The 27,730-nt window shown below is 39.1% G+C and overlaps 3 protein-coding genes across 3 annotated transcripts; 2 read left to right on the top strand and 1 right to left on the bottom strand.

Annotated features, from left to right (window-relative positions):
• Positions 1-279: 279 nt before the first annotated feature.
• On the bottom strand, positions 280-3,987 carry LOC103971645 (BRASSINOSTEROID INSENSITIVE 1-associated receptor kinase 1). The gene is made up of 4 exons (XM_009385712.3): positions 3,167-3,987; positions 2,580-2,840; positions 1,644-2,489; positions 280-934 (listed from the first exon to the last, which is right to left on the bottom strand). The coding sequence occupies exons 1-4, from the start codon at positions 3,612-3,614 to the stop codon at positions 462-464; spliced, it is 2,028 nt and encodes a 675-aa protein (XP_009383987.2). The 5' UTR covers positions 3,615-3,987; the 3' UTR covers positions 280-461.
• Positions 3,988-10,998: 7,011 nt separating this feature from the next.
• Positions 10,999-17,785, top strand: LOC103971644 (conserved oligomeric Golgi complex subunit 4). Its single transcript, XM_009385711.3, has 2 exons — positions 10,999-12,773; positions 16,966-17,785. Exons 1-2 carry the CDS (start codon positions 11,088-11,090, stop codon positions 17,593-17,595), a joined length of 2,316 nt encoding a protein of 771 aa, XP_009383986.2. The 5' UTR covers positions 10,999-11,087; the 3' UTR covers positions 17,596-17,785.
• A 6,568-nt stretch (positions 17,786-24,353) lies between these two features.
• On the top strand, positions 24,354-27,255 carry LOC135597398 (uncharacterized). Its single transcript, XM_065090304.1, has 5 exons — positions 24,354-24,678; positions 24,749-24,838; positions 24,924-25,085; positions 25,198-25,268; positions 26,703-27,255. The coding sequence occupies exons 1-5, from the start codon at positions 24,427-24,429 to the stop codon at positions 26,974-26,976; spliced, it is 849 nt and encodes a 282-aa protein (XP_064946376.1). The 5' UTR covers positions 24,354-24,426; the 3' UTR covers positions 26,977-27,255.
• The last annotated feature ends 475 nt before the right edge of the window (positions 27,256-27,730 follow it).

Genomic DNA, 27,730 nt, shown 5'->3' with positions numbered 1-27,730 from the left:
TGCAGTCTCTCTTTTGAGACCTGCATGTTAACACATGTAGCATGTCACAGGAAAAGCCATTCATGAAATTGCTGAGCACAGAAAGCTTTCTTCTCTCTCTCTAATTTGGAATCTTATGAACACAGCAGTCGAGTAGTTCTGCTGCAGTCTGGCCACAAGCAGCATGCATTTTGCCAGTTGCCTCTGACACTGAACAAAAACAGTGGCAAGGAGGAACAACAACATCACATTGGAAATCACATGTTGCTCAAACTGCTTGTGTTTTTCTGCAAGGAATCATTTGACAAAGAAGAGAACAGTAATTTAGTCCATTAAATGAACATGCAATCTTTGGACAACAGAAACATAGTCAAATTAGCTGCTTCCTCTTCCCTTATCAGTACTGATACCCTATACTGCACACTGTTGGAAGTTCCTGGCAGCATTACAATGATGCAACATTAACACAGTTAGTTCTTGGATCAGTAGCTGCTGTTGCTGTTGATGCTACTCAATTCTTGAAGCACTGCCTCCATTGTTGGTCTCTGATCTGGAACTTCACTTGTGCAAAGCAATGCGACACCTGCTAATTTTGCCGCTTCTGGCTTCGGATAATTGCCTTGTAGATTCTCATCGACGAGGTCTTCGAGTTTACCAGACTCCAAGTGAGTGATCCTTGTCTTGCCTGTAAGGATCTGGAACACGATGACCCCAAAGGCATAGACATCACTCTTCTCTGTGAAGCGCCCGACGGTAGCATACTCAGGAGCCAGGTAGCCCATGGCAGCACTTGTTTTGAGGGTCGAGAACACGACATCGTCAGCCAATAGTTTGTGGATGCCAGAGCCAGAGAGAAGAGGATTGGATTGGTGGTCAATGAGAACCTTTGTTGCCGATAAGTTCTGGTGGAACAAAGGCGGTTTGTTTGTTCTATTGCTGTGTAAATATTCGATACCTGTGGAAGAATCAAACAAAATCATGTCCTGTAAAGAAACTATAGCAGTCTGTGGAAATGAAAGAAGAAAATTCCAAAAAATTAGCTCTTGATAAGCTATAGTTTGCAAGCCAACGTTTGATCTAAATGCATTCACCCATGGAAAAGTCTACAAGAATGTTATGCTGTTTTAGATTGAAACTTCAAGAAAGAAAACACGAACTACAATTGATATCATCATAATTGTATCCATGAGCACAAGCTTTTTAAGGAACATTAAGAAAATGACAAGAAAATTAGGAGAAATTAGCTCTTGTTAGGCTACAGTTTGTTCCATTTAACTACATTCACCCAATGGAAAGTCTACAAGAATGTTATACTTTTGAAACCTAGATTCAAACTTTAAGAAAGAAACATGAACCATAAATCATATCATCATCATAATTGTAGCCATCTCACATGACTATTTATGACCACAAACTTCTTCAGGAACACTAAAAAAGATAAAGAGAAAATTAGGAGAAATTAGCTCATGTTAGGCTTATAGCTTGTTCCATATTACTGCATTTACCCAATGAAAAGTCTGCAAGAATGTTTGCACTTTTGAAACCTAGATTCAAACTTCAAGAAAGAAAAAATCAATTCATATCATCATAATAGTAGCCATCATCACGTGTTGCTATCCATGATAAGAACATACATAAATCAATCCATAGATACAAGTCAATACCTTTTGCAATGCCTCTGATGATAGAAACTCTTGTAGGCCATTCAAGAACCTTTTGGATCTCATCACCTTTCACATCCAGATACTGTGACAAGCTCCCATTAGCAACAAAATCATATATGAGGAAACACTCCCCTCTTGCTCTTGAATAGCAGAAACCCTTCAATCGAATGAGATTTTCATGCCTCAGTAATGTCAATATCTTCAGACCCTTGAGGAACTCAACTTCGTCAGACTTGCAACTGGTCTTGCTGATTCTTTTTACGGCAACTTTGGTTCCATCTCGCAGTATACCCTTATACGTAGCGGCAAAACTGCCCTTTCTCCCGAGCAGATTAACCTCCGAAAAGTACTGGGTGGCACACTCCACCTCCTCCAAATTAAACTTGTAGTTCTGAGAAATCTCCTGAGACAAGCTAATTCCGCTGCTCTGATCAGTCATTGGATCCCAGCGATTCGAGTACTCGAGGCTAATAAGTGGAGAGGCACTTCTCTGATATGAAAACTTGGCCAGGTCAGTGCTAAGAAGACCATTCTTTTGTTTACGGCGACGGTACCAAACGAAGGCCATCAGTCCAGAGATCATAATTCCAAAAACAACTACAGTGATTGTAATGAAGACAGCCAAGTTGGCAGACTTGGAAGAGCTGGAGCAGTGGGTTGTGTTACAATGTGAAGAGATATTGACAAAATGCGGGATGTCCTGAGGTGTGAGACCGGCACTAAATGGTTCAGGTCTGCTTGCATTGAGGAGATCAGCAGAAGTGCAAATTCTGAGATCAGTGAACCCAGTTCCACACAAATCGGTGTTACTCCCGTACTTGAAGTTCTCGCCCAATCTTTTCAATTCTTCAGGTAGGAGAAGAAGGTGTGATGAGCTCACGAAATGAGTGAGAGAGTGATGAAAGAATCAAAAGGTTAATGAACATGGAAAGTTACCAGGGGGAATGCTGCCAGAAAGAGAGTTGTTCTGAACGTATAACACTGTCAACTGAGGAAGCTGAGATAGCTTGACTGGGATTGAACCAAACAGCTGATTGAAGCTCAAATCCAACCATGTCAATCCAATTAGATCTCCCAAAGTTGCTGGTATTGCCCCACTTAGGTGATTTGATTGCAGGTCAAGCATGTTGAGCTTCTTCAAAAGCCCCAGCTTTGGAGGAATGCTTCCGCTCAGTTTGTTGTTGGAAAGCTGGAGGACTGAAACAGAGGAGGAAAGATGAAGACAACATTTGCATCAGACATGACAAGAGAACTATAATACACAAACTAGCAAGATGATTCTTCTTCAGAGACGGTTGCAGAAGAGTCATGCAAATGTACCTGAAACCCAGAATGCAATGGAAGAGATTTATGGAAGACAACCCCAAAGAAGACATCTTTGACTCAAAAAGAAACTATAAATCACTTTTACTGAGGTAAAAATCGTGTTTTTCGTGAAAATAACAACATAAAGATGGAACATTTCGCTGAAAAAGATAACCTTTTTCCCCTTTTCCCGTTCTTGTTCTCCACAACGAACTCACCTTGAAGGCCATCCATGTCTCCAATCTCCTCAGGGATGCTGCCGGAAAGGTTATTGACGTTGAGGTAGAGCTCGCTCAGCTCCGTCAGGTTGGCAATCCCTCGCGGGATCTCCCCGGAGATGTTGTTGAAGTGGAAGTAGAGCCCCGTGAGGCTTTTCAGCCGCGCCACCGCCGGCGAGATGCACCCCGAGAGCCCCTTCCCCTGGAGAGAGATGTTGGACACCTTCCCCTTCTCGTCGCAGGCCACGCCCTCAAAGCCCCGCCGGCATGCCTCCCCGTCGCCGGCCCATGTGGTCAGGATCCTGTTCTCCGGGTCCAAGGAAGCCTTCAGCTCCATGAGAGCCGTCAGCTCCTCGTTCCCATGAACCAGCTTCTGGCGGAGAAGATAGGAGTCGAAGAGGAAGAGGAGGAGGAGGAGGTGGAGGAACGGGTGTGAAACCAAGGCCATTGCAGCAGCTCAAAGAAGACAATGGAGGAAAGGCTCCAAGAAAAGGCTCAATAAAGAAAGATCAAAGCTTGGAGGTGCTTCCTCTGCCTTGCAGCTCAGTAGTGAAAAGCCACGGGAGGACAAGGAAAGAAGACATTTTTTCTTGGACCAGAGGAAAACTGTGTGTGGACCAGTGAGTTGGCCTGTGACAACGGTGTCAGAGAATTTTTAGGAGTTGGGAGTGCTCTTGGATCTTGTTGGTGGTGTCTCTGATAAGAACATGCATCAGGGAACACTTGGTGAAGGGTGAGAGGAAATCGAACGAGTCCAGCTCTTGTTCTTGTATAGTTTTGCTGATATCATTTCCAAGAAGACGAAGCTTTGGTGTTCCATTTGGATTGGAACAAAAGGGTTCATCCTTTGCCAAAGTAGGAGCTTCAACGGAATCCGGTTCTTCCTGCACTGCATTCGATTCCTACTTGATATGATTGCATTGAAGAAAAGGTTGTGAAGATGATGTGGACCAGATCACAGACCAGTGTCAGAAAGTGAATTGAATGGGACTATCACCTATCAATTGCCCAAAAAAACAAGTGGAAATTGCATGATTCACTTCTTGTTTATGTATGAAAAAAAAAGAGAGTTTGAGATGATTTACAAACCAATTAAAATAGATATCTGTCAATAGAAATTAGGACATTTTTTTTTCATTGCTACTATCAAAGATAACCAAAAAAAGAGATTTTTTTTCTTTTTTTTATCTCTATTAGTGAATTTATCTTTGTTTAAAATTTTAAATTATACTAAGGATAAAAAATTGTTGGATTATGATACCCTAAAAAGAAGAGAATCCAATTTGGATCTTTTCATTTTTTTTATTGGATAAAGAGTCTGAAATTAAAGAAATTGATAATTTTTTAAGGTCTCTATATATCCTTAAAGTATAAGTGACTCGATGTATTATTATATATTTCTTGGGTTTTTTTCTTTTTTGCTTCTTATCTCAATTAGTGTACTTATCTTTGTTAACATCTTAAATTTAAAGTCTAAGTGAAGCTGATAAAGACATTTTCTCGAAGCTGATCAAGATGTTTATATAAAGTGACATTTTTTTTGTTTCGTTAGATCATTGAAAACAGCCATTTCTCATTGACTAAATGGTGTAGTTAAGCACTTCAGCTGCGTTTAGATGTTTATATTAAGTGACTTTAACTGTACAGTATCCAAGTAAGCTACTGAAAACAGAGAGAGAGAGAGAGACTCGTAGGTGACTATATAATTGTAGAATATCCAATAAAACTATAGAAAACAGAGAGAGGGAGAGAGAGAGAGAGAGAGAGAGAGAGAAAGAGTCGTAGGTGACTAAATGTACAATTTCTAATAAAGCGATAGAAAGCAGAGAGAGACTCATAGGTGCCTATGTAACTGTACAGTAGAACGGAGCTATAGGGAAGAGAGAGAGAGAGAGAGAGAGAGTGAGAGTCACAGGTGCCTATGTAACTGTATAGTATCCAATAAAGCTATATAAACAGAGAGAGAGAAATATTCGTGATCTCTCTCTCTCAATCTCCCATGTTGCAGCTCAAAGATCAACGCATCAATGGCAGTAAAGAGAGAGAGAGAGAGTGAGAGAAAGAGTCGTAGGTGACTAAATGTACAATTTCTAATAAAGCGATAGAAAGCAGAGAGAGACTCATAGGTGCCTAACTGTACAGTAGAACGGAGCTATCGAGAAGAGAGAGAGAGAGGGAGAGTCACAGGTGCCTATGTAACTGTATAATATCCAATAAAGCTATATAAACAGTAAGAGAGAAATATTCGTGATCTCTCTCTCTCTCTCAATCTTCCATGTTGCAGCTCAAAGATCAATGCATCAATGGCAGTAAATTCCGCAGTTAGTCCGATGCACGGGGGGACCATTACTTGGTCCGAGAAGGAGAGAACCGAGACAGTTGCCTCGATCTCTCTTTGAGTTCTTCAATCGTGGCTCATTTCATCCGGGACGCCATGGACCACCTCTACCAAGCTGAATAGCTTCTCCAAAGGGAACAAGAGTAGATGAAGCTGTATTCGCAAAATTATTTTGATAATTGATAGCAGATATTGAGGAAAATCCCCTATTCTGTTAAGGAAAATTCTTCCTCCTAATCTATATAAATAGAAAAATGACATGTTAATGTATTCAAGCTAAAACTTCTTCAATAAAACTTCAGAGCGGATGAGACGAACGAGGCTCCACAGCCATTGAAGCTTGTCATTCACCACATCCCTTACCTCTATATAGCAAAGAAGAGGGGAACTCTTTCCTCTACTGTAGCTTCCTCCTCTACTGTTGTTGCCGTCGTCGTCGCAATCGCAGCAATAACAACAATAGCAGTAGCGATCTGCTCTTGCCCTACTCACGAAGCCTTTTACTCGAAAACTGTTTGCTTTACACATGAGGAAATCTCTCTATTTTGTCGAGGAAAATCTTTTTTCTATTAAGAAAAATCCTCCATCTATTCAAGCTAAAACTTCTTCAATAATTCTTCTTATCTTTATTCTTTCTAACAATAATAAGAGGTTTCAGTTTGAAAAAAAATACTTCATCAAAAAAATTTAAGAATTAAATATTTATTATTATATAAAATATCTTTTAGATTTTGATGTGTAATACTTACGGAACATAGTTTTATTAGTGATAAGACGTATTTCGGATCTCAATCGCGTCATGATCCATATCGCGATCCACCTCCAGCGTTAGTACGAATGTGGGCCCTCGGGACATGGACCAGGCACCACGTTAGATACACTCCTGCAGACTACTCAACACAATGATCGCCTTCCTCTCTCATCGAGCTGAAGCCCGTACAAGGAGGTGACCTCTTGGTAAGTCTTGTTTCGAAAAACTCGGGACGACGCCGCATGGAGTCGTTCCACGCATATCGGGTGGCGATCGCATGAAGGTACGTACTCGCCACTTGGGGCGGTCGACCGTCACGTCAAATTTGCGTACAATCAATCCTCAGACACTGGTATAAAAGCCATTGACCGGCATCTGTTCAGGGGAAGGAAAAAGACCACTGACTTAATCTACGAGGGGCCCAAATCGAGAATCCCCTGACCCAGGTCTGTGTGCAGGGACACAACAACTCCCGAACTAGCTCAATCTCGCGTTGGAGCAACGACCACCCCGACCTTAGCATCGCCTCTAATCGACCAAGAAATATGCTTTCGAACATTGACGACTTCGGACATCGATCGACATACCAAACCGTGTTGACTTCTCGACCACGACACGTGAGTTCACTAACAGTTCAAAGATATTCAAGGGAGCATAAATCTAATATTTATGATTCTTAAGAATAATAGCCAGCATTCTATTTTTTTTAGTTTTATTAAACTCACGTAATAAAAAAAATTAAGTCTTTCTCAACTTCGAAGGGTATCGAACTATATAGATCATATATAACTCGGAATTATATTTTTGTATCTTACTGACGAAGCACAAGCTGTGCCGGAAATCTTCTCTTCAACAATACCTCAACATAAGAATCCAGCAGTGAAGCACAACACATCAAGACAGGAACAGTGGATTACGAGGGAACCGAGGCATGGCACTGCACTGTTCAGCAGGCCAAAGTGCAGGTGCCATCCATCCTCACCTGGTCTGCGAGCAAGACTGAAACAATGATGCAGGAGTAGGGAATCAGATGCCAGAATAAGAAACAAAGGAATCAAATGATTTCAGCGACGACCAACCCCACGAAGTTGATGATGAGGTTGCTCAAATATTTCCTCGAAGCACATTGGAACAGAGAGGAGGCTGCAGTAAACTGCACGAAGGACTGCTCCATTTTGGTTTATGATTGATGGTGGCATTACAACAGCATTAAGTGTGTGGTATCAAATCAATTCTCTATTTCAGTTGATTAAGTTGTAATTGAACATCTCATTTGTTTATTGGATGATTATTATTATTTTTGAAGTCACAACTCTAATTCTAAAGGTTTACTCTTCCAAAAAAAAATAATAGTGATCTTAGCATTAAATACTCCTTCATGTATCTTTCTGATCATTCTTGTATTTCGATTGATGTTGTTAAAGCTAAATATGACTATTAATCCTTGACACACTCAATACTCCTGTAAATATAATTAGAGTTGGCATTTTTTTTTATTGGTTGCGTTTGATTATTTTCGTGTTGAATTTTCTACATTTATATGTCATGGCCTAATCATAAATATCCTTCAGGATAATTGAATCTTGGATGTATCACTTACATTCAAACCTTTCTTCCTTGATATTAAGATTTTCGGTAATAATCTTATCATTTCATTATTCTTGAATAATTAATAATGAGATAAAATTAAACTTCATTACATGTTTGGGAACACTTTGGTTGAAAAATAATGATCTTAGCTACAGAATAAATGTGTGATCTTGCTAAATTAATAAGTGAAATTTTTATTATTTTAAGAATTAAAATATTTTATTAGAAACTTTTATATCGTCTTTTCATTTCTAGTATATTGATCCCATTCTTAACTATCCTTTGTGGTATTGAATCGAAATCATGTTGGTTCTATTTAATATATCAAATATGGATCAAATAATTGTTTTATAGAATCAAAATCAAATTTTGATTCAAAAATATGCTTTATAAATCAAAAATAAGATTTCAGAATATTTTTATAAAACTTATTAAATTTACTATAATATGTATGAAATCTTACAACAACTAATAAACATATTAATATGAAAGCATACCTGATGAATTCATTAGAGTATTTTCTGAATTAATCGATGATTTGATCTTTCAATTGCAGAGTATCTTTAAGAATTTTAAATTTCTGGTGAAGAAACTTCATTCGATACTGCAACCGGGAACCATAATCTTATTTATAGTCTGATGAATCTATAATTATGATTATATTTATAATTGATGAATCTACAATTATGCGTTAAGAGTTTTATATTCTTAACTTATTATTAAGTTAGAAATATAACTGATGGTATTTACACAATTAATTTTTATAATAATTATGTCCCTTAGATAACTTTAATTTTGACTAATCAAAATAATGACTTAACATATTTAATTATATATGTGTGACTCTTAAAATTCTAACAAATCACTCTCCCATTGTTTTTATTTTTCTTACTCCTTTCTCTCTTCACTTTAGGAGATAGTGGAACAAAAACTTTGGTATCAATATTACATTCATCGATGAATGGATAAAAGATAAATGGTTAAAACTTAGTGAGTTTGGAAAGCAAGAAATAATCATTTACTTTCTCACAATCTCTGCTCCCTAATATCCATTTTACATAGAATCATTACCATGGTTTTTGACTACGATAAAATTAAAAATTAAAACACTAACTTCTTAGCATCTTCCAAAATTTATTAAGTGGATAAAACCCATGGATGATGATAAATTGATGGTTTCATCAAGTGCTATTTGGCCAAGCAAGTTTCTGAACCAATACTATGGCCTCCTTTCCAGTTCATTCTCCATCTGCATTAATTGTAATCACATGATCATTACTGATGGAGAAAACATCCAAACCCTATATCAGTCATAAACTATCTTAATACTCAAAAATTTTCAGTCAAATTCTCACCATAATCAACCCTTGCAAGCTGTGGAATGAAGTAAAACCAAGTCCAGAATCCCATGCAGTACTATATATCTTGCTGGGAGGATGGAGTATGTATATACTATTCACAATGCTATCTGGTACTGTTAAGTATGAACAATATTATATTTACTGGTCCGACAAGCTATCAACATTCCAGCTGAGGTAAATCAGATCAGTCTCTTCGGTACAAGACTTTATATAGATTTCACTGCATCCAACTTGTATACAGATCACACTCACAGCCTTTTTCTTAGCAAAACAGCAACTTGTATACCATTTGAATCGATCAGCATGAAAGCATAAGCTCAGAGAGAGTCGCTAATGAAAATGTTACTGAGAAATTGGTTGGCAATACATCAGGAACAAGAAAGCATAAGAGAGAGAATGAACTTGGGCAAGCACAAGAAGAAGCGGGGGAGGAGAAGAAGCTACACTATCACTTCCTCCCGCTCTCATAGATTCCATTCTTTCGTTCGTGGCATGCGACACCAGACAGGCGTCCTCCTCCGTCCGAGGACGCAGCAGGAAGGCAAACGAAGCACTCAATCACCGGTTGTGCAGTGGGTTTGCGCCGGTGGGAACCTGCCTTTTATCTTCTCCGGTCAGCTCATCTGCGATCTGGTGGCTTTCATGGCCGTCGGACGCCGCCACCGCAGGTCGAGCTCCCTCCGCTACCATGGCGGAGCCAAGAAAAGGCGGCTCAGCGGAGTGCATCAGCAACATCCCCAAGAGCAGTACCGCCGTTTTCCTGCGTCGAACGCTTCGGATCATGATAACGGGCCTGGTGTAGAGATCGATCGCCAGATCTGCTGCGCCCGCTTCAGCTCTGCCCTCTGTGGGGTTTTGAGGGGTTGAGGCCGATGATGATGACTCCGAGGGAGACATCTCTCGTCTGGCGTTCGATGGTTACGTAGTCAGCGGATCCGATGGAGGTGGTAAGCTCACGTGAGCTCACCGGCATGATTCTTGGAACCTTCCACACTTGTTTTCTTTTGACCCTCTTCTCTCCGCGTCACTCCTGTCAGAAATTATTAGAGAGAAAATCTCAAATAAATATTAATATTTTATTCGACCATTATTATATATATATATATATATATATAAATTATATTTTAAATTTAATTACGTGTGTTAGGTCTCAATTTCAAGCCCACATGTGTGCGCATGCTATTTAAATTTTTTGTGAGTGCAGTTTAATATTTCTACTAAATTTAAATTAAAACATCCTATCACCATTCAAAAATTAATGTAATCGATTCAATCTATACTAATTTACTTGAATGGATTCCGATAGAGAAACAATTATTTTGAGTATGTGAAACAAATAAGAGTTCTTTGGGAGAAATATGAAAATATATGGTACCATCCATTAAAAAACCCCCAAATTGCACTAATAAATCTGATTTTATTCGGATAATTATTTTTAACAAAAAATATATTTCTAGTATTTGAAAAAGATAGAGACTCCATGTGGGAAATATAAAAACATAGAATACCATAAGACAAAAACCCAAAATACGATGTTTTTGATTTTCTCAGAAATTATTATATTCTATTTATTTAATGATTGATTTAATTTTTGATAGTTTCATTTTCTTTATGATTATTTTTATTCCTTCAAAAAATAATTACAACGCGAAACCTACGTATTAGGCCAACCTGGGCCAGTCACGTGGCTAATGCCGTGAGACACGTGGGAGGCATTAACGGGCTTGTATGGCCCAATACATATTTATGGGCTTTCACGGCCTGTTTCGAATCAGCATCAGTGGCGATGAGACCTGCACGACGAGACCCCGATCCCCTTCTTCACTCCTCCCACTCTCGATCTTTCGATCGAGGCTCGGCTTCTTCCCGATCTCGCTGCCGATGGCGGTCGTCTCCACGGCGATGACGCAGCAACCATCGTCCTCCCCTCTCCCGATGGCCGCTGCAGAGCAAGACAAATCCTCCTCCGCGGCCCCCACCGAGGCGGCGCCGGAATCGGTGACGACTGTGGACTTTGGGAACGCGGAGGCGGTGGATCTGGTACGATCGCTCACGGACGTGGGCGCCATGACCCGCCTCCTCCACGAGTGCGTCGCCTACCAGCGCGCCCTCGACCTCCGCCTCGAGTCCCTCCTCGCCCAGCGCCCTGACCTCGACCGCCACCTCGTCGTCCTTGCCGGCCCCCGCTCCACCCACCTCCTCGACCTCGCCCGCTCCGACGCATCCCTTCTCCTCTCCTCTGCTCGCTCCACTTCCGAACTCGCAGACCGCGTCAGCCGCCGCGTCCGGGACCTCGACCTCGCCCAGTCCCGCGTCCGCGACACCCTCGACCTCGTCGATGCCACCCTTGACCGCTCCCGCTGCCTCGACGCTGCCCGCCGCGCCCTCGCAATCGACGATCTCCATGCCGCCGCCAACGCGGTACACGACTTCCTCCAGATCGACGCCCGCTTCAGCCGCAGCTCTGACAACGGCAATGATGAGCAGCGCCGACAGCTCCTCGACGTCAAGCGCCATGTGGAGTCCATCGCCCGCAAGCGCCTTACTGCTGCGGTGGACCAGCGCGACCACCCCGCCGTCCTCCGCCTCGTCCAAGTCTTCCCTCCGCTTGGCCTTCAGGAGGAGGGCCTCCAGATCTACGTCGCCTATCTCAAGAAGGTCATCGCCCTCCGCGCCCGTCTCGAGTTTGAACACCTGGCCGAGCTCGCGGAGCAGGCGGCCGCAGCCCAGGCCGAGCGGCCCGACTTCGTTGGCTGCCTCACCAACCTCTTCAAAGACATTGTGCTCGCCGTCCAGGAGAACGACGAGGTGCTGCGGAGCCTGTGCGGCGAGGATGGGATCGTATACGCCATCTGTGAGCTCCAGGAGGAGTGCGATTCTCGGGGCACCCAGATCCTGAAGAAGTATGTGGATCACAGGAAGCTCGCCCGCCTCGCCTCCGAGATCAACTCCCACAGCAAGAACTTGCTCTCTGTCGGAGCCGACGAGGGCCCTGATCCAAGGGAGGTCGAGATGTACCTGGAGGAGATCCTGGCATTGACTCAGCTTGGAGAGGATTACACCGAGTTCATGCTGTCCAAGATCAGAGGCTTGGAGTCTGTCGATCCAAATCTTGGGCCTAAAGCCACCAAGGCGTTCAAGAGTGGGAGCTTCAACAGGATGTTGCAGGATCTAATTGGTTTCTATGTCATCCTTGAGGAGTTCTTCATGGTGGAGAATGTCCGGAAGGCCATTAGGATTGACGAGCATGTGGCTGATAGCCTGACAACCTCGATGGTGGATGATGTATTCTACGTGCTGCAGAGCTGCTTCAGGAGAGCAATCTCGACCTCGAGCATCAATTCTGTGTTTGCAGTGCTGAGTGGAGCAATGAACCTGTTGAGCAACGAGTACCAGGAAGCACTGCAGCATAAAATGAGGGAGCCCAATTTGGGAGCAAAGCTGTTCCTTGGGGGAGTTGGCGTACAGAAGACTGGGATGGAAATTGCTACTGCTTTGAACAATATGGATGTGAGTGCAGAGTATGTTCTGAAATTGCGCCATGAGATTGAGGAGCAGTGTGCACAGGTGAGTGATGATTCCTTACGTGATGGTTTCTTCTTTTTATGCTTTGGGTTCCTGACTCTCATATGGAAAAAATGGATAGTTTTATGTGCTTCATGAATCCAAACCTTATGATTCAAAATCAGGTTTGATGCATGATCTTCTGATTAGTATTTAGATAGTTTTAAAGCATCACATACTTGATCGATAGAGTTAGCTCATCTCAATTTAGATCACTGAAGATGTTAATTTCATGCTAAGGCAAAATAAAATACAAGGGTAACATATTTTGTCACATCAATCATTTTGGAGGATCTTGCAGCCACAACAAGCTAGGATTTCAATATCTATTTGAATTTCCAAAACATGAATTCTTTTTATTAAATTGTAACTTCACTCATTGTTTACACAATCATTTCTTTAGAAACCTACCTTGCGGTCAGTTGAAGCTTTTCTAAGGCCTTCACCGCAAGTTTTGAGAGGCAAAAATAGATCTTTCTGTATGTTTCTTTGTGAGTTTGTGTAGTAGAGGCTTTGGGGGTCAATTATTTCAGATTTGTTTGTCTTGACTGGTTTTAGATTTCCATGTTTTTCTTAGTATATGAAGCTGTTAATGTCATTGAGGGTGTGCTTGAGGCAACCTAGCCATGTGGCACAACGGTACATGAATTTGTGTCCTTGCCTTATTGCTACTAGAGAGAGATATGCAACCTTCTGCAACTATAATTTTGTTCTGAGAACTGCACATATATTTTATCTCCTGCCAAACTATATTTTGAATGCATTTTTTGTAATTAAATAATATTGCAGATGTCCTGAAGATCAGGAAACTTCAGACCAACTTGCTCTTCCGTTAATACTTTGTTGCTGTTATTTCCTTGTTACACTTAGATTTAAGTTCAGCCGCAATCTATAGAATATTAGTGGAATCAGAAATAAGAATGTGAGAGGTGGAAAGGCAAAAGAATAGTTCAAAATTGAATTAACTTTAAGAACAAGGCCAAATATTTTTGCTTCATGTAGTCTTGTTACCTATCATCAGTGCCATACTAGTAAGTAGTAACCATGCGATGCAGTATAGGTTCAGATGGATCTAGGTTAGGCTACATTGACCCTAAACTCGAGTCAACGTTGATTTTCTTCATTTAAAAAAAAAATAATCAGTTGCATTTTTGCCATAATATATAGTGGTGAGTTTAATGTGTCCTATTTTAAGTTGACAAAAGTTCTTTGGCCAGTAGATTTGAATCTGAGAGTTATAAAGAAATCATTATAGTGATTTTTTTAGAATTACAAGATTTTTAATAAAAGAAAATTTTTGGCCCATGATTATTTTTTCCTTTTTCTGGTGTCTTGGTTTAACTAGAATCTAGTTCTAAGAAGTCTATAACTGCAAGTGTATCATCTGAAAGAAGCTGCTCTAATTTGGAATTTGGGTAGTGAAAAAGTTTCTTGGCCTTTTAGACTTTAGTATATTTCTTCTCGTATCTTTCTTTGTCTCATTGACCTTCCACTTGGTTATCATACCCTGTCACTATAACGTAGAGAGTAGCTTGACACTAAAGTTCCTTTTAAATCTGTTTTACTTCTAGATCCAGTACTGATATGCTTTGATAAACTTAAATTTCTGGTTTGGTTATTTTTTTTATTTTTCTTTCCACTTTATAAATTGGGAAAAAGAATCTATAAGTATTTTTTCAGTTTACAAATTTACTAACCATTGGTTTGAATTAGGTGGTATTAGTTTCTGTGATGATTATACTTAATGTTAACTTCCGAAGGACCAGATAAAATGTTTGAAGATTTAATTTCGACACAGTTCTGTGCAAAAAAATGCACAAAAATGTCTGACTATAGTTAATGCAAACATGAAATGCTCCTGATCAACCACAAGGATGAGACACACCACGGATACCTGTTTATGGTTTGTCCGGTATTGGTGATTTTGCTGCATTGAACAAATTATTGGGTCTGTGAATACCTAAGACAGGAGATTTTGGTCTTGCTAAAGGCTTAGGCATTAGTTGTGTTTAACTAGATTGTTTGTCTTCTGTTGGTTAATATCTATAAAGAATAATAACACTGATACCATTACAATCTAAAATGCAAATGTTTTGCTAACTGGGAAATGGAACTCGAATCACTGATCCAGGAAACAGAAATTTTGGTAAACTATAGTTTTGATTTTATCAGCTTATCCATCTAAGTTGATCATTAAAACTGGTGTTCAACCTTAAGGATCATATTTATGTATGGTAGAGAACAGATATAAAGCTTATTTCCCATTAGGGTTCTTGCATAAAATTCTTCTCCATTTTTTGTCAAAGTTCCATCATGAAAGTAACATAAGGTTCCGGTTGCCTCATAAATGATTCAAGTGCTACTCATTTTCTGTTCTTTTGTTATTAGTTGATCTTCATATTCAAGAAAAGGGTTTGAATTTAAAATTTGGTGATGATTGTAGATTCTTATATCAGCATTCCCAAGTAATGTTGATATATTCAGGTCCAGTAACTAGCAAGGGAATTATGTTATTGTCTATTTATTCTGGAGGTTTGGAATATGGCAGTGCTATTACCATCAGTGGTAGCACAAATGATAAAAAGCACTTGGTATCTATAATATTTGAAAGTTGTGCGACCTCAGTTTCATCGGAAGGATGGCCAACTTGTTCTTCTTTGGTAATTTTCCTTGTTAGTTCTTCCTTCTTAGATTGTTGAGGAGTGTGGAATAGTAGATTGTTCAGCAGTGGGACTTGAGAGGAGAGGCAGGCTACTGGTCAAACTGGCTATATTATTATCTGCTGTTGTATTATTTATTCTGTATGCATGTGTGTGGATTATTTTGGTAAATTTATCACTAGTGAAGGACTTGAGAGGAGACTGCATACTATTTTCTCATATTTGCGAGCAAAACTTGTTTTTGAGTGATTTACATTGTTATTTGGGCTCATGAATTGTAACTGAATTTTGCCTTTGGAATTACATCCACCTTTCTGTTTTTTGCTAATGTCTTCAGCACTTATTATAGAGTCTAGTTGTATATCTTATTTGCAATAGATGGTTCTAATTTGAATATGTTATTATGTCTTTTGGAATTGGTTTATGACTTTTTCCATATTTTCTTGGTTTTTTCATATATTTTCTCTCTTTTCATTATTTTAATAAAAACCTAACCATTGCACAGATTTGTGAATAACAATTTTTTTTTTATCTTAATTAAGCTCTCTAGGCCATTTGAGACCAACTTGACTCTTTGCTAATCAAATATGTAGCTCAGAATATAATTGCATGAACTGTATACAATTCAGTCTAGATTTTTGATGGATTTGTTTGAGAATTTTATTTTGATGATACAAGAAGCTTTTACTTCTTTCCGTATAGCTGAACCTTATAATTGGTTATAGCTTAGGAGCTTCATTACATGAGGATACCGAAGATGAACCTTATAATTGGTTAAGCTTTCTTATTTTAGAAACAAATGTTATTTTATTTTAATTTGTACTCCTTATGACTTTCAGACTTTAAAAGGGAACATATAGTGAGTATTCATTTGGTAATGACCCATACTTTTGATCTTCATACACATTTTATGTTGTTGCAAAGAATCTAAATAATGGTAGGATCAGTTTGTGGCATGGTATTGACCAGTTCGACTAAGTACCGGTCTCAAAATATGTAGTTGTATAGCACCATATATACTATTATTTTCTTTTTGTTATATAGTTCAATAAGACTGAGTGGTACAAGTCGATATTATCACTTGGTACGTCAAATACCATATTGATTTGATAGGTTAATGAAAGCAATGTTGGACTGGTATATAAATCCTTTATTGTTGCTAAAACATATTAATAACCTTCTGGGGTTTTGCTGTCTCAAGAAGGTTGATAGTGGAGGAAAATACTGTTTTGGGTCCTGTTGATCATTTCTATATTATTTAATGCTTTGTTGCTAAAATATGACTGAAAAAGATGAGTCGAAAGATTGTAGCAATATGGAATTACAATCTCATTCAAATTTATTACAGATTCAGCATTATGCATTATATTGCCTAATATTATAATACGAGCCATCACAAGTGATCTTTTAGTGTACCTTTTGAGAGAATTATGCACTCGTAAGCTGTTGAGAACTCATTCTGTTGCTTTTAGTGTACTCTTTTCTAGACATGATATGTCTGAAATAGTCTTTTTGTTCTAATCATTCTACACCAGGTCTTCCCTACACCAGCAGATAGAGAAAAAGTAAAATCCTGCTTATCGGAGCTTGGTGACATAAACATCGCCTTTAAGCAGGTTCTACAATCTGGGTTGGAGCAGCTCATGTCAACTGTGTCGCCTCGCATCCGTCCCATTCTGGACACTGTTACCACCATCAGCTATGAGCTCGATGACCCTGAGTATGCAGAAAACGAGATGAACGACCCGTGGGTTCAGAAGCTTCTCCACGGAGTCGAGACCAACATCTTGTGGCTGCAGCCGCTAATGACGTCTAACAACTATGACTCCTTTGTCCACCTGGTGATCGATTTCATTGTGAAGCGGCTCGAAGTCATCATGATGCAGAAGAGGTTCAGCCAGCTGGGTGGCCTCCAGCTCGATAAGGAGGTCCGGGCTCTCATCAACCATTTCTCTGAGATGTCACAGAGACCAGTGAGAGACAAATTTGCTCGGCTTTCCCAGATGTCGACCATCTTAAACTTTGAAAAGGTTTCAGAGATCTTAGATTTCTGGGGAGAGAATGCAGGGCATGTGACATGGTTGCTGACTCCTTCGGAGGTCCGAAGGGTGTTAGGCCTCAGAATCGACTTCAAGCCCGAAGCTATCGCTGCTCTAAGATTGTGAATGAGTTAGTCAACTCTCTCTCCTTGCTTTTGTTGAGTTTACCATCAATGAGAATCTTTGCTGTTGTACTTCTGGAAGAACTCACATTTTTTTCCTATTTGTAAATCAGATATGTAAAAGATCTTACTTCATTACAGGGGATTGGCAACATTATATTTTTTTTATGCATTAAATACTTAATTTATATGTATGTTTAGATTGGTAACATCAATGAAGAAGAAATAGCCTTCTGATGGGAGACTTCCACACACACACAAAAAAAAGATTGTTCTGAATGTTTATATAATTGCATTCAAAGTTATTTATTGGGTGTTGTAAATTTGATGTCCTGTCTGAAATTAATAATGCATGTTTGATATGGAAAATAATGCTTATAGATCACCATATGAATGTTACAGTTAAGCCTGCTATCAAAGTAAACTATCCTTTCGAAGTCTGGAAATAGTATAAATATTTGGATTCTTTATACGACACTGCTGGTGATTACGTTCGTCTAATTAACACTGACTAGTCATCACTAACCATGTTACATAATTGATATTTTTTAAAAAATAAATATATTTTTTTTATCAATCTTATTAATTACTTTTTTGTTTTTGTTTTTATTATTTTTAGATGTATCTCGGTGTTGGAGAAGAAATAGATATTTAAAAATGTATATGAAATTATTCCAAGAGAGTTTACATTTGAAGTCAAAAGATTATATATATATATATATATATATGTGTGTGTGTAAAACACCTTATGGTGACGCGTGTCTGTTGGAGTTGACACGCTTCTCTTAACCTTTCTCTGGAACAGTGTGGAAAGTCCGCGTCCATACTGGAACGCGAGAGCACCAAGCAGAAGCTTCGCTTCCTCTTCCTTCGCAACTCCAGAGTTCTCTTCCTCCTTCCTTCTTCCCACTATAAAAACCTCTTCCCGTCTTCGTCTTTGACACGCACAACTCTTTATAGCCTTGTACGCTAATCTCCGCTCAATCTTATTCGCCACGCACGCAGTACTCTCTCCATGGCTGCTCTCATATCGCAGTGGGCCATCTCGCTTTGGAGCCCGAAAGGGAACCTGTCCTCCGCCGGCGCTTGCCTTGGGAAGAAGGACAAGGAAGAGCAAGTCCGAGACAAGAGCAAGCTGGAGCAGCAGCAGAAGAAGAAGTGGAGGCCGCCGCCGTTCGCTGTGGAGTTGGACGGGCTTCACTGCTTCGAAACCATCGTCCCACAGTGAATGATCGTCGCAGCTTCTCCTATTATTATGCTATCAGATTGATAGCAATTCTGTCTCTTTCTTCTTTTTGTTTTTTGGTGGTGGAAATAACCTGTAAATTCTTTTCTGATACACCAAAATCTCCATCTACATTATTATTTGATAGAGATTTTTATTAAAAAAATAACTTTTCTGATTCTTAGCAATAAGTGTTATATATATATATATATATATATATATATATATATATATATATATATATATATATATATATATATATATATATATATATATACTTTTTGAAAAGAATCATCCTACTCATGAATAATATAATTCGTGTGTGTCGATTGAAAGAATGCCTTCAATATATCTTAAGAAGTGATAGGAAATCTACATGATCGTGATAGAGATTCTAAGTTATCCTTCATTCATTTATCTACGTGAATAAAGATTTAAATTAAAAAATATATAATATAAAATTTATTTTTGTCCATGAAGATAATCATCAAAGCAATCATAATTTTTTTTCATCTTTTAAAATATAAAAAATATCTTAAATCTAAGAGATTTTAAATTATTTAAACTCATATTTGGAGATCTTAAATTATTAATTTAAGTATGGATTGAATTGAGAAATTTCTTTTGACCTTAGTCGTAGGTGACTTTAGCATGGATTGAATTGAGAAATCTCTTTCGACCTTAATCTTCATATAGGTGATATCTTGAGAGTATGATATTTTATATTTTTAACTCAGTACGGTATTTTCACCTCAAAGATATCTCGAACATTCTTATGCATATAGGTTTGGATTATGTCGAGTTGATCAATACGTCAATGATATTTTTCTTTAATATTTTGGTGATAAAAGGAAGGCTCGATGTCATAAAAATGTTCGCCTATCAACCCTCTCAATAAACGCTTGAGTGAGGAAGTCATATCCTCGACCCGTAGTACTTTCATTTAGGGGGGACAACAATCACCCTTTTCGCATGTGAATGCATCCACCTTGGTGTAAACACCGACGTGATACGGGAATATATTCAATGACTCCAAACCAATCGCTCGTCCCTATTAAAGTATTCTTAAATCTCACTAAATAAGTACAAATGCTAATAGACATTTTGTAAGTTATAATTCCGCTCTTGCCCTAGCTAGCCCAACAGGCGATGTCACCATCTCAATCGCGATCAACAACTCAACTGCCACCGACATCTAATAGGAGACCCCAATAAAATAAAAGGGAATAGCGAAGTGAGACTATTGCCCGATTCATAGATAAAATATCATCGCTCGACCGACGATCCTCCCCGATGATAGAGGTCGAGGATATCGACTATGAAAACTTGCTCGACCACTATAGCTCCCGAGCTAACGCTAACCAGGACTTCGGAGATACGTGTCATCATTTATGTGATTGACTTGCAAGGCACATATGATTAGAAAAATCCATTATAGTGGAGGTGCAAAGCTAAATGCGCTTGAGATGAATAAGTCGGGAAAATCTGACCCATACTAAAATAAATTTCCTACGACGGAGATGCAAGACAAAATACGCTTGAGACACATAAGTCGAGAAAACCCGATCCATTCTAAGATAAATCTACTATAGTGGAGGTGTAAGGTCAAATGCGCCTAGGACATATAAATCGAGAAAACTCAACTTATTGTAAGATAAATCTACTATAACAAAACCTGACCAGCATGAAGAGAACTCCATTGTGACGAAGGCACAATGCCAAGTGTGCTTGAAACATATAAGTCTGAAAAACCTAACTTACACTAAGATAAATCTGCTATGACGGAGGTGTAGAGCCAACTGCGCCCGAGATGTACAAGTCGAGAAAAATTGACCCGTGCTAAAATAAATATGTTATGATTGAGACACAAAGCCAAATGCACTTAGATGTGTAAGTTTAAAAAATTTAACCTATGCCAAGATAAATCCTTTATGGTGGAGGTGCAAGGCCTGTTGGGAAATCTAGGGGCGACATCACATGAGCAGTGGAAGAATAGAAAATAAAAACCCTAAATGTTCCAAAAAAGGTGTTCATCATCGTGCAAAGATTGGTGCGCAAAACTGGAAAAACTTAAATCCACGTGTGAGATAGTGTTTTACGTAGGGAGATCGTATATCCTTACGCTCCTTAAATCTCTATGTCTGCTATATGAGGAGAAGAAGGGAAGAAGAGAATATGAGGTGGTAACCTAGAAGCCCCAGCCTCTGGGCCTTTAGTTCTCTCTTATTTATAGAGGCCTCTAGTTAACTTAACCCTAATGGATCTTACCCTGTTGGGTACTGGATCTTTATCAAATTACCCAAGCCTCTTAGAATAGTGGGTCTCTACCCAATAATATCTTATTAGCTCTTATTGGATCTCATTCATGGATCTAATAATTTAGGGACTTATTGGATATCCAATAAGATAGGGGTTCTGATGGATATCTCACATATGAACCTCTACTCGTCGCAACGCCTGCCATATGTGTGTGACCCTCTATGCCCAATATTGAGCTGGCCATGAGTCATACCCGTTAGAACTCCTTCTAGCTCAGTGAATTATTATCTCCATAACAATTCACTCGACTCATCGACTACAGACGTACTAAGCCACTAAGCCACAGTCCTCAAATGATACAGGGGAATCTAATCATTTGGACCTATCTATCCCTAGTTACCATGTACATATAGTCCCCCGTCCATCTAATATCCCATAAACTGCATACCAGTCATGGTGTTATCAAGCTCGTACGGTTTCTCATCAAGTCTCACTCTAACCAGATTCTCTTGGAAAAATCTTTCTCTCTCAATCCGAACGACCTTAGCTAAGAATTTATCTGAGTAAGAATATACATGATATTCCTCTCATGATATCGAGAGCGGATGATTCTCTATCGACACTCAATAGCCCTCATAAGGTTGGCTGCCACTCATAATAACCGGTTGTACTAGATTTGGAACTTCCAAACCTATAGGTATAGTATCAAAGAGTGGAGTACTCATATAGTACATCTTTGATATCTCAAATCTAAGGATCAGATACACTACTGGGACTACAGAATTGTTGTCTGACAATCAGTGACCATCAACCATCCAGCATTCCATAAGTGGATCAATTAGTGAACTCATTCTCCAATAAGCTCATGCACCGTATCCTTAGTGTCCCCATACGGGTAGCTATGAGATCAACTGCCTCTATCATATGGACTAGTATACAACACACTATTTTGTCCGATTATCTCGATGTCTCTCTCGAATAACCTATGACCAGGATTATTTAGGATCTGTGTTTAAAGGTGAATCAGTCTCATTATCATGATCTCATCACCATTTGATTCTTATTGCACAGATCCATGAACATCACAATATATTTATGCATGCAGTAAGCAATATAAAGTGATAAAAATGCCAAATAATATAATAAGGGAAAATAATGTGTATCATGTCATACGTGCCATCACTCACTTGATTGGCTTGTAGGACACCTATGACTAGCAAGGCCAAATGCGCCTGAGATGCATAAGTCGAGAAAACCTGACTCATGATAAGATAAATCCGTTGTGATGGCAGCTTAAGGCTAAATCTACTCAAGACACACTAGTCAGGAAACCTCGATTCACGTGAGGAAAAATATGCTATAGCATAGGCGTAAGGCCAAATGTGCCCGAGATACATAAGTCGAGAAAATCTGACCTGCACCAAGATATATGTGCTACAACGAAGGTGCAAGACCAAATACGCTTAAGATGTGTAAATCGAGAAAACTCGACCCACGTGAAGAAAAATCCAATATAGCGGAGACACAATGTCAAATGTGCTTGAGATGCATAAGTCAAGAAAACTCGACCTGTGCCAAGATAACTATACTATAGTGAAGGTGCAAGGTCAAATGCGCATGAGACATGTAAGTTAGGAAAACTCAACCCACGATAAGATAAATATGCTATGGTGAAGATGCAAGGCCAAATGCACTTGAGAGTTGAGATACGTAAGTCAAAAAACTCAACTCGCATGATGAGAAATCTATTATTGAGGAGGTGCAAGACCAAATGCGCCCAAGACATATGAGTTGAGAAAACTCAACCTGTATCGAGATAAATCTACTACGACGAAGAGGTCAAGTCAAATGTGCTTGAGACACATAAGTTAGGAAAATCCGACCCACGTGAAGAGAAATCCTTTACGATGGAAGCGCAAGGCGAAATGCGCCTAAGATGCTTGAGTCGGGAAAACTAGACCTGCTTAATAATAAATTCGTTATGGGGGAGGGGCAAAGCCAAATGTACCCAAGATGCGTGAGTTGGGAAAACCTGACCGGTACAAAGATAAATCTGTTATGACAAAAGCGCAAAACTGAATATGCTCAAGACGTGTGAGTCCTAACTCACGCAAAGATAAATTCGCTACAACGAAGGCACAAGGCCAAATGTGCCCGAGATGCATTAGTTATGAAAACTTGACTTACGTTAAGAGAAATATGCTACGGTAGAAACACAGGGCTAACGTGCCCAAAACACCTAAATCGAGAAAATCGACCTATAAAATGAGATCCCAAATGCTCTCATATGAGACGAACTAACCGACATACTTATGAGAGGGGACAAATGATAGAGAATATATTATTATCTAACATGTGATTTCTATGTGAGATCCAAGTCACCCTCCACCCATCTGCCTACATGGATGAAAATTGAAAACAGAGAAACACAAGCCTCTTTCTTGCCCATTATAATAAAGAAGACAATCACAAGCTTCCTTCTCATCTATTATAAAGAGGAAGATAATCATAAACTTCCTTTTTATCCTCTAAGGTATAACATCACATCTTAAACCCAATATAAGTGACTTGTTTTAAACTATTCAAACTCATATCTGGGGACCTCAAATTACTAACTCGATCGGATTGAGAAACCCCTCCCAACCTTGGTCTTCATGTAGGTGACACCTTAAGAATACAATAATCCTATGAAGCACAATATTTCCATATTGAAAGTACATTATTTTCACATCCAAGATATCTCGAATATTCGTATGTGCAAGAGTCTACATCATGTCAGATTGATCAAGATGTCAATAGTATTTTTTTCTAGATAAAAAATGTAATACTAAAAAAAATTATTATTATTATTATAAAAAAATAAAATGATTTACTTTATTTCTCGCCCATTAAAGTTGGATCAAAACCATATATAAAAATATTTGAAGCTTCTCTTAGCCAAATTATGAGTCAATATATGACTCTCTCGGGATGTAACTAAAACTAATTATATTCACTGTTTGGGTTAATTATTATTCTTAAGTTCAAATAATGTGATGAAAGGATTTAGAAAATCGATGTCATGTTATCCCCAAATCGTCTATGGTGACCTGTCTTTAAGACCATGAGTCCGAATCAAAAAGTACAGCTGTCGCACTTTCGACGGCGCCGTGAGCTCAGTGGCTGAGCCAGGACCCAATCTAAGCGTGTCCGTTCGCCGTCTCCATGGCGAACCGTTCGATTTAGATCCAACGGATGAGGTGGTCATCACTACTTCAGATTTCGAACTCTCTCTCTCTCTCTCTCTCCCCTCTCCGTCCCGTACCAAAGGCGTAAACCCTCTCGCTGCTTTCCTCTCCTCGCTCTCCAACGATGGCGGAGAGAAAGGGGAAGCCCGTGAAGGCGGAAGCGGCTGAGGAATACGACGAAGACGACGTTCCCCTCTCCGTCGTCTCCAAGGCGAAAGCCGCGAAGAAAGAAGATCCGGGCAATGGCGAAGACGACGAGGACGAGGACGAGGAAGACAACCTGCCCCTCTCCCTCTCCAAATCCAAGTTCAAGAAATCCAAAAGCCCCTCTTCTAAGGTCAAAAAAGAAGAAGAGGACGGATACCAGGATCAAAATGTAATTTTCTGCAGAAAGAGCTTTTCTTTAGCTGTTCTATAGGTGCTTATGGGGTGAAATGTGTTTGAAGGTCAAGAAGAGGGAAGAGGGGAAGAGCAGTGGGAAGCCCTCCAAAACAAAGAAAAGAGAAGCGGATGATTCAGAAGATGAGGATTTCAAGGTTTTCGGCTTTTATTCCGGTGCGTTTCGGTTTTGGCTTTCTTTGGCTGTGGATTTGATTTGGGTTCTTCTTCTTCTTGTTGAAGGACAAGAAGAAACAGATGAAGAAGAAGAAGAAGAGGATTGGGGAGGAGAAGGTGATCGGGAAGAAGGGTAAGGCTTCCGTTGCTGCTGTTGCTGCCGGGAAGGTAAAGAGGGAGAAAAAGGTTTATGATTTGCCGGGGCAGAGACACGACCCACCGGAGGAAGTATGTTCTTCTTCTCCCTAGAAAGAAGCACTCTGAACGCTCTTCCGCATACTTATGTTAGGTTTTCTGGTTGAGGATAATTTTGCTTGTTGCATCTTTTTTGATGTTTCAGAGAGATCCATTGAGGATTTTCTATGAGACGCTCTACGATCAGGTTCCAGAGAGCGAAATGGCTGCATTCTGGTGTTCTTCCTCTTCTTTTTCTCGTGCATAAAACAGTGCTTTTTTCTTTTTTTCTTTAGCTATATGAAGATATAAGGAATTTACTATTTGTTTTATGATTTTATTGATACTACAAATGAATGTTAAACCTAATGTATTTGAGCTCATATTGATAAAAACACATGCTTATTGCATCTTAAGCTTTCTCATCTTTCCGAACAAATTTTATACTCTGGTTTGCTGTTGTTGTAGTCTTATAGGTGAAACTTGCTAGCTTTACAATATAAACATCCTCCTTCTGTTGCCATGTTCTGCCCATGACTCTGATGCCGCATGCGTACTGGTCTGATAAAATTTCGGTATGAGCATTAAGACTACTCTGATGCAGCGTGTTGGTTGATACGTATTGGTTTGATAAAATTTTGGTATGAGCATTAATACCTGACCTTAGTTTAAGGTGATATGCATCTTTTAAACGATAGCTATAGATGTGCTGATGCATTGAGGTGAAGCAATTAGGATTAGTTGTATCAGAAGAGGTAGAGAAGGATCTAAGTTCATTTTATCAGAAACAATAAAACAAAAGTTTGATGTCTCTTAGTCTAGCTAACAATTTTGCTCTCATCAAAGCTCAATGGCTGCAAAAGATCCATAGTATTGTCTTAGTTGTTTACATTTTTATGTTCAGCATATTCTTCTTAAGCTAAGTTAATTGCTGAAGAAATATGTGCTCATCGTATGTTATGATAAGTATCTATCTACCTATCGAGTTAGATTCTGAAGTAATGATTGTTCTAATTACATGCAGTTTTACTTTTTTTTCCTGGAATGCATTTATTTATATACCCCTCCTATTGCTTCCTTAATATGAATTGATGGAACAGCAGGATGAATATCCATTGATGGTTCATACTTAGAGCTTGAATTGTGTAAGATGATTTGTCTTTCCCCCTTGTCATATTTTTTTTGGGGCTCATTTTACCTATGACATGCTACTATTTTTGTAGCTATTGGATATTTAACACTAGGAGTTCTTTGTATCATCTGTGCTAGAATTGATGATTATTTGTAAATGAATGTTATTAGATTATAGAGTGATGTATGAATTTGAGCATTCTGGCACCAAACCCAAATGTTCTTAAGAGGCTCGCCAGCGTAACTACCGAGTTCTTGTCTTCATAACTATTATAAGCATAGTAATTTCAGAAGGAAAAATTATGAACTACTGTGACAGTTTGCACTTTTCTTCATGCTTACATACTAATGCGGTCATTGCTATAGTTGACCATCTCGCTTATGGTTGCTGATACCATAATGAAAAAGAAAAAACCTGTCAATGGTTGCATTGTCTCCAAATCTTTGGTGGCTAACATGGCATTTGGCTTATGCTTCCTTTGGTCATGTTACTGGCTAAAATATTCTGCTTATTGACTTAAATGTTGCCTTTTTTCCTAGGATGATGGAATGGGGTTTGCTTCCATTAAATGAAGCTAAGAAGGTCCATGAGAAGAAGCTAAAGAAGGCCCAGCAACAGAAGCTCAGCTCGCCGGTGAAGGTAGCTTCTGTCAAGAAAACATCGATCGCCACAGTTAAGAAAGTTCCAAAAACAATCTCCAAAACTGTGACTAAGATCCCTAAGAAGCAGAAGGCTAGTGATTCAGAAGCAGACGACGACGATGACGATTTCATTATGCCAAAAAAGATTAACAAACAGAAGGTTTCCAGCTGACCCAGAACATCACTTGCAGTGCTTTAGTAGTTCCATTTATTTGCTTGCAGATCCTCATGCTGGTAAGCAGAGGTGAACATTAATCTTGCTGGAAAGGTGTAGAAAGAGGGTTGCTACTAACCAGTACTGCATTGGTACTTATTGGACTGAGTAGATTTACACTCGAAACATGCTCTTGTCATGAAATCATGGGAAATGTTTAGCTATATGGAGACTGATGGCAACATTTTATGAAGTTCAGTGGTTTTATTGACATATAAAATTGACTTTTTATTGAAATAGTATTTTCGAGATTAGTAAGAGTGAGCCTCGATGCAATGGCAAGATTGTTTGATTCACGATCTGTGTGATAAGATATATAAAACTAGTTTATCAACTACAAATAACTTGGAGACCGTAATAGTGAGTGATTAAGAAAATATCATGCGAACAGGGAATGACTTGAAGGATGTCTTCCATTTAGTGATTTGTTTTATCGTTTTCGAGTTATTGGGCCACTTGTTGAACTCCAATTGATGAAAAATATTTTGCGAATCAAGTACTAACAACTAACATGTCTCTACTTGTCTGAAGGATCTTAATATTTCCAAGACTATATGCACTATATTAAAGTTTATGTAAAAACCTCAAATTGCATATGTATCAGCCCGTGATTTCACATTTACCCCTATGCATTTAAATTTAGCATATATATAGTTTATCATGAGATAATCTTGAGATGTGATTCCCAGAATTACGTGTAAGATTGCATTCT

Source organism: Musa acuminata, chromosome BXJ1-11 (assembly GCF_036884655.1).
Source record: "Musa acuminata AAA Group cultivar baxijiao chromosome BXJ1-11, Cavendish_Baxijiao_AAA, whole genome shotgun sequence".
NCBI lineage: Eukaryota > Viridiplantae > Streptophyta > Magnoliopsida > Zingiberales > Musaceae > Musa > Musa acuminata.
The sequence above is the reverse complement of the archived record's forward strand: the minus strand, read 5'-3'. Positions and strand labels throughout refer to the sequence as shown.